General features: G+C 33.3%; 2 protein-coding genes across 3 annotated transcripts; one reads left to right on the forward strand and one right to left on the reverse strand.

The window, feature by feature from the left end:
• The first annotated feature begins 2,984 nt into the window (after positions 1-2,984).
• LOC132189267 (protein WVD2-like 5) lies at positions 2,985-8,984 on the forward strand. 2 transcript variants are annotated; one of them, XM_059603926.1, is made up of 9 exons: positions 2,985-3,294; positions 4,241-4,505; positions 4,587-4,829; positions 4,969-5,009; positions 5,257-5,325; positions 5,455-5,554; positions 5,645-5,716; positions 5,802-5,912; positions 8,038-8,984. In XM_059603926.1, the coding sequence occupies exons 2-9, from the start codon at positions 4,254-4,256 to the stop codon at positions 8,560-8,562; spliced, it is 1,413 nt and encodes a 470-aa protein (XP_059459909.1). In that variant the 5' UTR covers positions 2,985-3,294; positions 4,241-4,253; the 3' UTR covers positions 8,563-8,984. The 2 variants fall into 2 exon arrangements, with proteins under 2 accessions (XP_059459909.1, XP_059459910.1); XM_059603927.1 differs by having other exon boundaries at positions 2,986-3,294; positions 8,041-8,984.
• A 525-nt stretch (positions 8,985-9,509) lies between these two features.
• Positions 9,510-10,813, reverse strand: LOC132189268 (uncharacterized). The gene is made up of 3 exons (XM_059603928.1): positions 10,382-10,813; positions 10,092-10,264; positions 9,510-9,954 (listed from the first exon to the last, which is right to left on the reverse strand). Exons 1-3 carry the CDS (start codon positions 10,769-10,771, stop codon positions 9,780-9,782), a joined length of 738 nt encoding a protein of 245 aa, XP_059459911.1. The 5' UTR covers positions 10,772-10,813; the 3' UTR covers positions 9,510-9,779.
• Positions 10,814-15,629: the final 4,816 nt, after the last annotated feature.

A 15,629-nucleotide genomic window follows, 5' to 3' on the forward strand; every position in this document is an offset into this window, starting at 1 on the left:
TTGAAAAGTTTGATGAGTTAATTACAATTTTCTAAAATTCGAGAGGACATTGTAAGTTGAGTGGTAGTTTAAGGAAGTAAGTATAATTTTCTTTTCCTAAAATCAAATTAATGTACACTCTGGATTTTGGCATTGTTTAATGAGTGATGTTATGGGTATTATTCGAGCTGTCAAATTTTCTTGCTTAATTTTTCTATCTATATGACAATACGTGGCACTTATACGAACTGTCACATTAATTTGTACAAAAATATATAGTAAAAATTGTAGTACCCAAACATTTTCTTTGGTTAGTTAATTATCTCTAGTGTTAATTTGACTTATAATTAAAGGGCACCTAATAAAAACACATTCACTAGCACATGGTTAGTAATTTAGACAGTAAATATGAGAGAACTTTTGCAGGGTCTACTTGCTCAAACAAATCTCAAGCAACTTGACCCAGCTGGAACAAGATCCTCTCCATTTCAAATGAACCGATAATATCCAGTTAGTTATAGTAGAAGGGGTATTTTTGTCTTTTCAAAAAAGTAAAAAGACAAAAATACTCTTCCACTATAACTAACTGAATATTATCTAATTTATTTGAAATATGGAGATACTAATTCGAATTATTAACAAACTAAACAAACAATTGTTGAGAATCAGGATCCAAATTTGAATATGGTCGTTTCTTATTTATTTAAGGTGCCATGTTATTAAAAAAATAAAAAATAAAAAATGTAACTTGAAAAGTACATCACTCTCATAGTCTCATTAGCTGTTTCATTAAATTGTCAGTATACTTTTTTTTTTTTTTTTTGCCGTTGATACATAACTGTTTATTACGACGACCCACACTTAATTAGGTGGCAAGTGGTCGTGTTTTGATTGAAGCCCATCTTTTTCCTTAACGTGAATTTACATTATTCTTGGGCTCCACAGTTACTCATATTCTAAATTTCACCCTTATTTTCCATTTATTATCAATTGTTCCCAAAAACCACCTTACGTCCTTACCCTTATCCAGTTATCCCTAACCAAAAGTCAACCTAAAAAGGTGTAATACGTAAAAAATAATAGTTTTTTTAAAAAAATAGTAATTCAAAACTCTCCGTACTTTTCTGAATTTTATCGTTTAGACCTTAGTTTTTCAATTTTATCAATTTAAGACCTGACCTTACAAAGATTATAAATATAAACTTCTGTAGAAGTTTCCAAATTCTTTTAATACGTAAAAAATAGCATAAACAATACTTTTATTATGTCATTCTCATTAAAATTTTTAAAAATAATAAAAAAAGCAATATTACATACTCAACTCTCATCATATTTTTATATAATTAAGCTGATGTGACAATACCTATAAACCTTTGGATCAACCATTTTAAAAAAAGAAAAAAATTTCAAGATTTATGAGTATTACCAAATTAGCTCAATTGTATAATAGTTGAATTAATAGTTAAATATTTAACATTGCTTAAAAAAAAAAAAAAAAAAAAAAAACCCACCGAAAGGGCCACCTCTCAATTGAAGGGCGGTTGTGAGCCACCCCTCTATTAGGGCAACCATCCCATTAATGGGTTGGCTCATAGTCATTATGTTTTTTTTTTTTTTTTAATTATTTAATAGAAATGTCATAATAACATTTTTCACATTATTTTTATTATTATTAGAGAAAAAATGGACAAAAGTCTTAAATTTGCCAAATTAAAAACTGAGTCTTAAAAGATTAAATTGAAAATAATAATGTTATTCTTTGCACCCATAAATTATATTCATTTTTCATTAATTAATGTGATACGTTTTAAGTGACTGATATGAAAAATTACTTAAAACACACTACGTTAGCTAGCATAAAATAGATGTGAAAATAATAATTAAAAAAACAAACGATGAGGGATTCTAAAGATGTTTTTCCTTTTTTTTTTTTTATTATTATTAATTTTCGTCTTGATGGTTATGCTTACCCAATCTAAAGATAATTAGTGCCTGAACTTAATTTTATTAGGTTTTGGAAGTGACAGCAGTTAATCTTTTATTTAATATATGATTTTCTTTTAAATCATAGGATATAAAATAAAATTTCACAAAATCTTGTATCCTACCCCGGCAAAAAAAAAAAAAAATGGTACACCACACTTAAAAATCTTACCAACATCTGTCTTAATTAAGTTTTAAGGATGCCCATAGTATATATTAAAAACTTTTTTAATCCAAGAGGTGGTTGACGGTAAGAAAAAACAAGTTATTCTTTTTTTTTTTTTTTTTTTTTAATTTCCTTACATTGTATTTCTTTTTTCAAATTATAATTCCATATATATTAGATCTTAAATTTAAGCAATTAATAGTTGGAATAAGATAAAATCTTCCTTCAATCTAGTTCATTAAACACACAAATATTATAAAGATAAATCCAAGGGTTCCTTCTAGCGTTCGCATGATCCTACGTGAATATTATCTTTTAAAAAAATTATAAGTGATTCGTGTGGTAAGTTCAATATCCACGTAGGATCAAAAGAACATCAAGAGAAACCGTATCATTTCTCTATTAAAAATTAATGTAGAATCACATGCTCTAAAGACACCAGCTTGAAAGAAAATCCGCTTGTTAAAATTTTCTTATTCCGTATTTTATTTTCTATTATTAAAACAAAAACATTAGCAAACAGTTCAAACCACTCAAAATTGTTTTAAAACGCTTTATCAAACAAACAAAAAAAATCCCTAAAATACATTAATCAACTTACCCTTTTCTGTTGCAACATATCTTAAAAAATAAAAAATAAAAAAAATAAAAGAAGAATAAAAACATAATTTATATATATATAATAAACACATAAATTAAGGAGCAATAATCTATTTCTGTAAATATTTGGTTTTTATTGGTTTTCAGAAAAAGTAGAGGAGAGAGTGGTAGTTATTTAACCGTGCGTATTTCCCTGAAAAATGGTATAACCGTATATTCCCCACCTAACCGTATATATCTGTCTCTCCAGGGAGAGTGACCCGACCTTGAAATGGAAACTCATTGGCGTGAAACACCTCTGAGCCTTCAATTTCTCCAAACTTTCAAATCCATAATTATTTAACGAAGAAAAAGAAAAAAAAAAAAACAAAAAAGAAAAAAAGAAACGAAAATGAAAATTACCAAAAGTTTCAAAGTTTGAATCCGACAGATCCAGTTCGGATCCTCCGATCCGTTGTCAGCATCTTCATTACCCTCTCTATCTCTCTCGCGTAGATCTTTCAAGGCTTCTAGGCAAATCTGTGTGGCTAAATCAATGGAGATTTGATCATTGCACGCTTTTCGAGGTGAGGCGTTACGGTTTTGAAGTATCTTGCGCTTCCGTTTGGTTGCCGAGAAAATGAACGGAAGCGGAAGAAGGTTCTGAATCTAATGGTTTCTCTTGTGGTTGTTTTTTGTTTTCGAAAATCGAAGTCTGAGTAATCTAGACTGAGATTCGGAGTGTTGTTTTCTCTTATTTACTCTGCAAACGAGCAGTGAGTTGGTTTTTGTGAAGAAGATTTGTTACATGTTGGTGTATATAGTAGATCAATGTGAAATGATAGTCTTTTGTCTTCGGAAATGTGCTTGCGTTTTATGGTTGATTTGGAAATTAATTTTCTTTTACTGTATTTGATTTGCTTCTATCTTGCTTATTTGGCTTCGTTGTTTAATTGTAGAAGTTTCATCTGACGCGATTGATTGGTGTCTTAGTTGCGCCGCTAATTGGATATATATTGTTTGCTAGCCGAGAAAGTGGAGGAAAATAAAATATGAAATCAAGTTTAAAATTAGGTTTTTGTCCACTCGAGTCTCAAATTTTTGTACATCTTGCATTCTTCTTTTACTCTTCGCAGTGGCCAAGTGAGGTTAAATGGGTAGCTTGTACACTGATGTGGTGTATTGGTTTGTTATTAATGCCCCACTTTTTGAACTTATGTTTGTTTGTTAACAGAGACATCTAACGCATCATGATTACCACATGATCTGCTGGACAGAATTCACATATTTGATAGTTTGTGTGTTGGGTTTGAAAATTTAAACGATTTGTTTTTCAAGCATGATAGTGCGGGAGACACGAGCTCATAGATTCCATTTGGGAAGAGAAGATTATGCTAGATCTTTTTTAGGGTTATCAGCTTGGAGATTTCCTGTCGTATCTGTTTATCTTGTTTGCACCCTGTTGTTTATGAGTTCTCCTAAATGTCCTCAATGCTTAAGCTTATACTTATATCTGTCTTTACATTTTTTTAGTATCCTTGGATTGATGGACTCAGAGAATCTTGTACCCATTGATGGGCTTGAGGCAAACCATCAGAATGGCGTGCACGAGCACCTTCCTGCTTCTGGAGAGGATGGTAATGTTCCAGATAATGTAAATGGGACTGTCAGTAAAAATTCAGGGACTGCAGTGCCAAATGGGAATTTAGAGAATGTTGTCAAATTGGATGGTGATGCAACTATTAACTCATCTACTGGGGAAATCAATGAGGGATCAAATGTTCCCTCCACGTCTAAGGTAGGCGGTTATTATTTTGTCTGGTTGGTTTGATAAATCAGCTCTTCTGATTTGAATTCAACCTGTGTGCCCATGCAATAGGACGGGGAAGTGAAACATGCAGATCATTCAAAGAAATTCAACCCTCATAAGGCTCAAGGCAAGAGCAAAAATGAGAAGCTCGCCAGCCTTAAAGGTGCTTCAGCAGCTTTGGTGATGAAGAGCAATGATGGAAAAGATGTTGACCAGACATCTACTTCAAATGGTTCAGTTGGTTTGAATTCGCGCCCAAAACAGCCTTCTAAAAGCAGCTCATTTAATGACAGGCAGGTTCAGTTAGCCAAGGTAATTTAGTGTCATGCTTTTGTAGCATGGCCTTAAGTTGATTCAGCATACTACTTGTATCACTTCATCTAGGTTGATTCTTCGTTACCATCTCTGTGGTTGCTGATAATCATTTTCACTCTGTATCTGCTTCTAACAGCAATCTGGAAAATCTGATGCAGTGTTGTCTGAAGTGGGCATGTATGTATTTCTTGCCCTTATGATTCATTTTCTTGTCTAAGCCTTATGCGTTGGAGCTGTCTTACTCCAAATTTACATTAATGTTGAGTTTGTGAGACAGGATGTAGGATGCTCTTGCTGACCATCTAGTTTGAAATGTTTGATTAATTTACTATTTTTCTTTTCTATTTTGATATTAATTTCCAATGAGGGTAATTGATAAGCTATTTTCTGTGGCGGTTTGTAAACTTTGATTTCCTGGATACAGGGATAAGGCAAAACTGAAGCCCTTGAAAAAAGGATCTGGTAGTAAAGTTGAAGACCCAGAACCTTCCTTGTATCCTTTGCTTTTCGAATGTGTTTCTCGTCTTCTGTGGTTAGAATAGGAATGTACTGGGCTTCGTTGACATTTATGGCTTATCATAATATACCGATATCTGTTTGTTTCTTCTTAATTACTTCATAGAAGTCCCACAGAAGTAGATGGCAAACCTCGCAAGGTCGGTGCACTTCCAAACTATGGCTTCAGCTTTAGGTGTGATGAACGAGCCGAGAAACGGAAAGAGGTTAATTTTGAACTTGTCCCTTCTTCAATTACTATGTCTTCTCCAGCTGCATCTATACTCATATATGTATACAACTATTATGTTGTGCAGTTCTACACTAAACTTGAAGAAAAGATTCATGCCAAGGAATTAGAGAAGAATAACTTGCAAGCCAAGTCCAAGGTGGTACTTTTGTAGATCTGTGGTAAAAATGCTGTTTGTATATGCTATATGTTCTCACTATGCCAGACTTTCTATTTCTTTGCAGGAAACACTAGAAGCTGAGATTAAGATGCTCAGGAAGAGTTTGACCTTTAAGGCAACACCCATGCCAAGCTTTTATCAGGAGCCTCCTCCTCCTAAGGTGGAGTTGAAGAAGGTAAGTTTTTATATTGTATGACAATGGTATCTAGCGTAAAGCATTTTTTCTATCCATAACTTGAAACATGCCATTGTATGGCAATGTAATAACAAACTCACCAGCCTGTTTTGGTGTACATATTCAAGTTCCTTTGCATGGAGTAGTTGGGGCTTTTTGCTGCTGTTGGGTTTTCCACATTAACTGCTTATATATGAAAGATACTGATGGATTGAAATAAATTTTTCTTTTTGTGTGGTAAAATGATCATAGTATGAAGCTTGATACTGTTGTACATAGAAAAAGCTGGTTAATTCCAGCCTTTAGGACTGGATATTGGCACAAACAACATGTGATACCAGATACATTCTCTAGCTAAATTCTAGGGGCATGCTTGTTTGTATGATTTGTAAGACCTATACAAGCTTTTAAGTTGTTATATGTTTGTGTATTGTAACCTCAATGGGTTGACTCAGTGGTTGGACAGCTTGGAACTTTGAGTATGCTCCTCAAGGTCTTATGTTTGAAACCCACTGAGTGCAAATTGCTTCTTGGGGCCATTGGACTGGGGTTTCAACCCTTGAATTAATCAAGGTGCACTTGCGGTAAACTCCTTGCCGAGGGCCTGTGCACCCCTAGGATTAGTTGGAGCGAAGCTCCGGATACCCGGTGCCAAATAAAAAAAAAATGTTTGTGTATTGTTTCCCAAGTTGCTTTTTAAGGTTTGCAGTTGGGGAACCAGAAAAGGGGAAAAAACAAAAGCTATGTTTGCCAATGCACTGTATTCTTGTTCAATTAGAAGCACAAAACACTTACCCAAATACATTAACAATCATAACCAAAAGATTTGAGAGTAGGGTGTGCCTTGGATGCTAATTTTTTTTTATAAGTTCTCAATTTAGGATTGGACACTGAGCTTGTCAGGATAAGGTTGTGCTAGTTGCATTGCTTTTTTATTTTTTAATGACTGCCTTGTAATGGATAGCGCCAAATCTCATATAAGTTTCTCTATAAAGAGTCTCGGCTGGAGTACCTAATTAAGAGTGAAAGGCTCTGTTAGATTTTACAATAGAATTGGTGCTAGTAAAGGTAAATAGGATTCCATGGGTGTGTCTTCCTGTTTTTTAATATGCAAGACTTTCTGAACGTTTTCCTAGTTATCAGATGAAATTTGTAGCTGCTGACACAGGATTAATTTTGTAGGCCCCTTTGAACTGTTCTAAGTATTTTTGGCTCTTTCTTCTTTATTATAGTATTCTTTTTCTTTTCTTCTTGGCATGTTATTTATATGAAATGGATAGTATTGGTGTTGACATGTTATCAGATAGCATTTGTAACTGCTGACACAGGACCGTTGTTTTAGGCGCCTTTGAACTGCTCTAAGTATCTTTGGCTCTTTCATTCATTTTTATATTATTTATCTTTTCTTGTTGACATATTTATTATATAAATGCAATGATAGTATTGGGGCTGTATCTGGTGATTGTAAGTACCTTTTATTCCTGGCAACCTGTGTGTTAACATGTCAGATGTTCAATATAAGGATTCTTGAGGCACACAGTAACAGTCTGATCCCATTTTAGTTTTCGCTTTTGGAGTTATTATTTCTATTAATCCATGGCCTTATCAGTCTACTATAGCGCTATTATATTACTTCATATGGTTGCAAGAAGACATAAGAAAATTAAGTATAGATGTGGAACGTTATATCATTTTGATCCTTAACTGATGTAAGAATCTTCAGCCTACTATAAGTAATGCTGGAAGCATGAATAATGTTTGAATGGTTTATTTTCCTTAATTGAGATATTTCTTATCACTTATCCACCATTAAAACAATCAGCCAGGAGTTTGCTTGCGGACTTACTTTCCAGGGAATATCTTATTAGTACTTTGTCATGGTTCCAGACTATTATATTAACTTGCAAGTAGCAAATTTTTAGGCCATCTGGTTTGCTGCTTTATGTTTGTGAGTTTCCCTGTGGGTGGTTTTTTTCAAGGTATTTAATGGATACCTAATGTTAAATTTGATGATCTTATTTGCTGCCCCTATCTGCTATGTGGCAGAATCAATTATTTGCTGGTTTTCTTTTCAGTTTGCATGTGGGATTTTTATTCTATTGAAATTTCCTTTATTACTTTGAAGCAGATACCAACAACAAGAGCTAAATCTCCCAAGCTTGGCCGAAAGACTGAAGGGAACAGTGGCAGTGTTAGGACAGGTCGGCTAAGTCTGGATGAGAAGGTGTCCAAGGAAAACCCTGCCAGAGGTCTTTCTCCCATCCAACCAAAGAAGCCCCAAAGAAAGTCTCTTCCTAGACTGCCTTCTGAGAAGACCACTTCATCCAATGCAACAACTAATGCAGCAGAAAAGACCACATCATCAAAAGCTATACATGGGGAAAATACCGCCTTATCCCATGCAATGAATGAAAAAAAGACCGTCTTGCGCAACGCAACAAACGAAGAGAAGACTGCCATATCCAATGCAACAGATGAAGTGGAGATCGATGTATCCAGTGTAACAAATGGTTCTCCATCCATTGCTCAAGAGCAGGAGGAGGCAGTTCCCACAGCTGAGGCAGGTGAAACTCAGGCACATCAAGATTATGTGGTAGAAGAGCAGCCTCAATCCGTCTTGATTCAAGAACCGACACCATTGGAGCATTAAAAAAAAAAAATGCATCAATAGAATGGGATGTGCGCATACGGAGCCGTCTAGTTCCTGAAAATAAGAGGTTTAAGACCTGAATTATTTGACGATGAAGGCATCAAGGATTTTCATTATGGTTTGTGATGTCGTCCTGTCCATAGTCAGCAGCATTGGTCATTTTGTGTGCTTGCTTTCACGGTTGAGTTTGCATTCCAGCTTGCAGCACTGTGTATGTAACTATTTGTCAGGTTGTTGTTACTTTAATCTATAATTGTTCAAGAATGCGTTAGTTGCCTGGTCTTTGGAAATATTTAGGGAAAATTTTGGGAGAATTTGCCATTAGATATAGTTCAGGATGGAATATATTGTCCGTTTAAGCCTTTTCTGTTGAACAACTGGGGTATTATTGTTAACGGAGGCTGATTTTGTGTTGGGACTTTGACGACTGTTTCAACTTTTTCCTTGTTTTGCATCATTTATAAATCTCGCTACAAATAAAAAGGTGGGTTTTACTCATAGGATCCAAGCAAGGAATATGGTCCATTTCACTTTATTATATTTTCTTCTCTCTTTTCCCCCCTCCAATCCGAAAATTTGGGATCATTGTGGAAGGGGCATTGAACATGAAGAGTGTAGAAGTAGAACAAAGAAGAGATAAGTAGGGTCGGCAATCCGTCAATTCATCACAACCATAACATGAAATTAGCGAGTTAAGATTAAAGAGTTTAACTCGTTTAATTAAGTGAATTATAGTTTTATATCATGTCTTAACACAAATTAAATTTGATACGTAAGATTTAGAGTTGGCAATTCTTGAGACGAAGACTTGTTAACCTTGTATGAACTTAACACGAGATTAGTAAATTCAACATGAAATTAACATGTTAATTAAAGAGTAACTTGTTTAATTAAATGAATTTGGATTACATGAACCAAACGAGTAGAGGAGCATGAGATAGATAATGCAGCCAAGCAATAGAGACAACAGGGTGGAAGCCAAGTATCTCTTGGAATAGGATTAGATAGGGAAATCACAGGCCACAGGAAAAGTTGAGTTGAAAACATCTGTGAAGGGCAAGGAGGAGAGTAAACCTTCAATACAAGACAAGAATGGTACGGGGGGAATGGGAGTGGGGATAGAGATAGGAATCTGTAACAGGATAAGGAACCCTTAAAACATTCCAGGATAAAAAAGTTAAAAATCACTCTCTGCTGTGTAATAATTAATATATGGTTTAAGCTGAAGGAGGAGCCACCAAAACAGGTGTCGGAGGACATCCTCGGGATACATTGGCCGGAGATGTACATTTCAGAGTGCCGCTTATTCCATAATCTTCATGCTCATCATCATCATCATCATCTTCTTCTCCGGCATCCCAAAGATATTTTGCATATGAAGCAAGAACATAACTGCATCCACAAACGAACCATATTTACAACATCAACAGATGAAAAAACAAACCAAACCCAGTTGATAAAGGATATGCAGAAGACAATATTTAAGGAAGTCGATGAAAAAACACCCAAATTTCTGTCATGGTTTTTACCAGTCATGAGGGGCAGAGTGAATGGCTTGATCAAAGTAGGACTGAGCACGAGGAGCATCCTTATGTCTCTGCCATATCAAATCTCCATAGAGACACAATACATTTGAATCGCTCGGTTTAGCCAGAATTGCTCTTTCACAGTACTCTTCAGCCTTCACAATATCACCTCGTACCTGAACCCAGAAACCTCAATAAAACACACCCAAAATGAAGCCAAACGACAACCCAGAAATGAATTTAATCGTTTAATTTTATATTATTGCATATCACTCTCGGGGTCAGGGGTTTACCTCTTTTAAAAACCTGGCATAGTTTCCGAGGAGGAGAGCGTCACCGGGGTAGGCTCCGATCATCTTCTGGTAATACCCATCCATGCTCTCACTCCCATTATTATCCCATTCCCGTTTCCCTTCACTCCCATCTCCACCACCGCCATTCCTACCACCACCGACACCGCCGCCACCACCATGACACCCTTCATCCAACCCCAGAGAGTCCCTCAACGACGCCGTCGCCATCCTCGGTAGAGCCCGACTCCAGGGCCTGAGGTTGCCGTCCGACGTCGTTTTACAGTTCTTTATCGTCGACAGAGACATGGATACGCACCGCGTGATCGTGAACCGGTAACCCATATCCGATTCCGGAGTCAGGATCGGCGCGGAAGCGCTTTTCAGAAGCATTTTCTTATTTTTCTGTTGTTTTTTTTTTCTTTACTATTATTATTTATTATTTCTTCGGTCTTTTGAATGTATTTTGTTCAGCAGGCATTTTATAGAAGATGGAAGACACGTCGGATATTTCTCGGCTCATTGATCGAGCGGTGAGACGGAAAAGTCACAGTACGGGAAACACGTGCTCTTTTTCAAGCACGCGTCATTGCGAGCGGTGGGCCCTCCTCGTAGCTGGTTGACCCTCCGCGCACTGCCGCTAAATTTAAAGCTTTTTTTTTTTTTTTTTTTTTTTTTTTTTATCTTGGCGTCCATTTAATTTATATTTTTGCTGAATTGGCATATTTTATTTATTTTACTTCAATAAAAATATACTTGAAATGAACGGGAAAATGCAAGAAAACATGTTTTTCTTTGGTAAACATTCCTAAATTTGTAAGTCTGTTATTAAGAATGTGTTAATAAGTTATAAAATATTTTTCGTTTGCATATTATTTGATCATATTTCTATATATTTTTTTTTTTTCACTCTTTTATTTGTCAATGATTAAAATTAGAATTAAAAAATAAAAGAGAATATCAACGCTTCCCGAAATAAATGATTCATCTCTATCAATAGACATTCAAAAACCCGAATAATAGACTACTCACTGCCGATGCTAAATGACAAAAATGCACTTAAAAAATTATTATTATTATTTTTAAAAAATAAAAAATAAAAAATAAAAAAAAAAGAAAGTGGTGACACTATCCGTTTGGTTTGCGGAATAAACCTCTGAAATTGAATGACTATTTTTATAGAATAATCATTCTTTTATTTGGTAAGAGTTTATTCGTAAGAATAGTTATTCCTGTGAGAATTACTAATCCCTTATACACAATAATAATTATTCCTCTAAATAATGAGAAAAATAGTTATTCTTTAAAGAATTGAATACATTTTTCACGAACATCCATATTTTTTTTCTTTAAACTTAAAAAAGAAAAAAAAGGAAGAATATAAAACATGAAAATTAAAGTGGGTGGCCGACCACCCACTATATTTTTTAGGTTTTTTATTTTTTATTTTTTATTTTTTATTTTCTAATATGAGTTGAAAAAAAAAAAATTAATGTAGGGTTTTTAGTAATTTTGATTTAATTCCAACTAAAGCATTCATGTTGTTACCAGACTAAAGAATATGAATAACTATTCAATTCCACTTTTCTCTATTCTCAATAATAACTATTCAATTTCTTAATGGAATACGCATTCCGCAAACCAAACAAAGCGTCAATGTTTTTTTTCCTCTATTTTTTAAGGGTATTGTTTGTCTTTTTACAAGACAAAAGAAAACATTACAAATTTTTGGTAGTTTGAAAGGAAAAATGCTTCATTTCTTTCTCTTGTTCTTCTTCCATCCTCCCACTTATAAAAATCAGTATTGAATCTGTGAGGCTCACATATGACCCCACAGCTCCCATGGTGATTTTAAAAATTAGAAGAATGAAGAGAGGATGTATAGCACATCTAATTTGAAAGACATTAATGTAATCTTTAGTTTAGAATGACATTACAAATTAAGTGTTAATTTGAGGACATATGTGTAATTTGCTTTTAATCCTATCCAGAAGGTTAACCAATTTTTTTTTTTTTTTTTACTTGACCTTTAAAAAACAGTTTTTCGAACGTTTATCCTTTTACTGTCTTTAAAAGGTAACAGTTTAAATGACATCATTATGGGTAAAAATGTTCAAAGCTTATCCAATTTACTCTCATGTCTTTTCCGACTTTTTATGTGTGTGGCGGCGCCGTAGCTCCATTTTATTTCTCATTCCTTCCTATCTACTCAAATTTGATTGTGGAGGCTTCAACTTCAAGGGATTTGGCAGCCGGCTACAACAATAAAGAACTATCATTGACTTACTAATTTAATAAGAAATTAGTTAGTTAGTTTTTTTTTTTTTTGGTAGTGACTTTCACTTCATTAGGCGTGATTTATAGTCGATTGAGCTACCAATTAGAGACAAGAAATTAGTAAGTTATAATTAAAGAGTTTGACCTATTTAATTAAAGGGGGTGAATTATGGTTGACTTATATAGTTTTATACCTACTATCAAGGGTGGTGGTTCAATAACTTAACAAAATTCTCAAGTGGTCAGAGTATGTACTAGGGCGTTAGTTCGAATTTTCGCAATGGAGTATTTTCACATATGCTTGATTACTATTTGCCACCTTGGATTTTCATTGATATCCTGATGAGGCTGGGTTTAAGTCAGACTTGAGAGAGTGTTTGCGGTTCTTACCGTCTAGGCCCCTCCTATGTGGCTTCTAGCGTTTAGGTGCTACTATGGTCACACTTAGGTGATAGCTACAATTGGTATCTCTGACCTACCATTTTCAGTCCCAAACCCAAAATACAAAGATGAATTACCATTGCTAATTTGACCCACATTCATAATTTCTTGCATTGATGTGATGCAAACATAAGCTATAAAAATAATTATTTTTTATTTTTTATTTTGTTGAATCACAGTGTCTTAAGTTTTCTAACCCTAGTGTTCTCAAGTGGTAGTTTAATTGACTGGAGATCACGCTCCATAAAGTGGAAGCCTCTAGTTCGAATTCATCTCTCCCTCTTGCATGAACATGTTAAGAAAATTATAAAAAAAAATAATAATAAAAAAATCTACAAACCTACATGCTATTTCCCATGTCTAGTAAGAAATCTAATCCGTACACAACTATAGTAAATAAAGCCCAATAACTCAATATTTGGGCTAATGATTTTAGACTATATAGCAACTAAAACTCATGATCAATGGTCTCTAATGGACAGTTCAATCTGGTGTCGATCATGTCTCATGAAATAGAAGTCACTTGTTTGAATTTTTTCTTCTCCTTCCCTTGTATAGACATGTAAAAAAAAAAAAAAACTCATGATCAATGTAACCCAAAATAAATAAATATTCTAACACTTTATAGAAGAAATTTATAAAAGAATATATTATTCATATCACAGAGTAATGAATACTTCTTTTTTCTTATCGTCAACCTATCAAATCGATCAAGCCCACCTTATACAAAAGAAGAAAAACCATTTCACCATGATTCATTTGGGATCTGCCAAGCTGATTTTTTTTCAACTTATTATAAGATTTCGTAAAGTAAAAGACACAAAGAAACAGATCCCACAAAAATTGGGTCAGAATTTCAAATTTTTGACGGAATCAGATCCCACAAAAATTGGGTCAGAATTTCAAATTTTTTACGTTAACTTTGATATGTTTTTATTAAAAATTTTTTACTTTAAACTGCTGAATTATCACGCAATTTAAGAATATTTTTTTAATGTTTAAAACCTCTTAATTAGACCCTTGAACTTTTAACTGCAATAAATTTAAACCATTCCAAAGTGAGACAATGACGTTTATATTCGACTTTTTTATAAAATTTCGAATTTACCCTTAATTTCAAATTAAAAAAAAAAAAGTTGTAAAATTAAAATCAGAGATATTTTGGTCTTTTTAAGTTTTGCCGTTAGAAGTTACCGGTTAAATCTGACGGAGGGGTTCAAATTGATTACAATTGAAAGTTCACAGGTCCAAATCGAGAGGATTTGAATATTAAGGAGTTTTCTCAAATTACAAGATCATTCAATAGTTTAAAGTAAAATTATCCCTATTAAAGACACATGTAAAAATTGCATGTATAACGAAAATAGATGTCAATTTAACAAACAAAATAATTTTTTTTATTTTCAACTTAATTTAGAAGAAACTTTGTCTTTTTCATTCTAACTTCCTTTAGAGGATCTTCATCAATCTGAATTTTTCTTTATTTATTTATTTTTTAATAAAAGTTGGTTCCTCCTATGGTTCTAATTGGTCTCTATACATTGTATGAAAAGTTGCATGACAAAACATGATGACAGCTTTGGAGACATGATTTGAAAAAGTCAAAAATAGTTAAAACAAAAACGTAGAATCCCATAAAAAAATAGTCAAAGTCCTAGGAATTAGGTGGTGGAAACAGGATCCTACAAGGAAGATACGATGATTACTTACTTTATTCCATACATACTATTTCCTTCCAACAACACCACATTTTCCTAATCCATCTGCACCAACATCTATGACTGACTCTATCAATGCATCTATCTATCTATCTATCTTCCTTTCTTCTTCATCATTTGCGGCTACACTTGCTCTTCACAAAATGCACACGTTTCCCGATGAACCAGATGCAACGTTCTCAATCCCACTCGAAACAAACTAAATATAAAATTATTAAGGAAAAAATATAAAAAACTCATCAAATTAACAGTTATTTGTGGTAGAGCTTCATAATATTTAAAATGTACTAAAATAAATCATCAAACTATCAAAATGTATTAAAAAGGTCACTTATTATTATTATTTTTTTTTATATTCCTATAATACCGCTATTCTTATAACAAATTAAATAATTAAAAAATATTAAAAACCAACCAATTTTTTAAGAATACAAAAAAAAAAAAAATCAATGGTCGAATAAAAATAATTTTTTAACGAAATTTGACTATAAGGACTAAATTATTATTTTTGGAATATCTCAAGAACTTTTTATTTTACTTTCGTACGCCAATTACAGTGACTAATTATTTATTTATTCAAAAAAACTTTTTTTTTTTTTTTTTTTTGTATTTATTCGACCATTGGTTTTTTTTTTTTTTTCTACAATTAGTTTATTATTTTATTTGTTAAAAGAATAAAGGTATTACATGAATATAAAAAAATAAGTGACATTTTTGATACATTTTGATAGTTTGATAGGCTACTTTAATACCGTTTGAACATTATAAGGCTCTATCATAAACGATTGTTAATTTATGATACTTTTTTATATTTT

The sequence above is a fragment of the Corylus avellana genome, chromosome ca8 (genome assembly GCF_901000735.1).
Source record: "Corylus avellana chromosome ca8, CavTom2PMs-1.0".
Lineage (NCBI taxonomy): Eukaryota > Viridiplantae > Streptophyta > Magnoliopsida > Fagales > Betulaceae > Corylus > Corylus avellana.

What these genes read in the sequence shown, in the direction of transcription:
- LOC132189267 (XM_059603926.1), top strand. Translation starts at nt 4,254, where the DNA reads ATGGACTCAGAGAATCTTGTACCCATTGATGGGCTTGAGGCAAACCAT. An exon ending in ATGTTCCCTCCACGTCTAAG is followed by an intron (nt 4,506 to 4,586) that starts GTAGGCGGTTAT and finishes CCCATGCAATAG; the next exon opens with GACGGGGAAGTGAAACATGC. An exon ending in GTGTTGTCTGAAGTGGGCAT is followed by an intron (nt 5,010 to 5,256) that starts GTATGTATTTCT and finishes TCCTGGATACAG; the next exon opens with GGATAAGGCAAAACTGAAGC.
- LOC132189268 (XM_059603928.1), bottom strand. Translation starts at nt 10,771, where the DNA reads ATGCTTCTGAAAAGCGCTTCCGCGCCGATCCTGACTCCGGAATCGGAT. An exon ending in ATGCCAGGTTTTTAAAAGAG is followed by an intron (nt 10,265 to 10,381) that starts GTAAACCCCTGA and finishes TTCTGGGTTCAG; the next exon opens with GTACGAGGTGATATTGTGAA. An exon ending in CACTCTGCCCCTCATGACTG is followed by an intron (nt 9,955 to 10,091) that starts GTAAAAACCATG and finishes TTGTGGATGCAG; the next exon opens with TTATGTTCTTGCTTCATATG.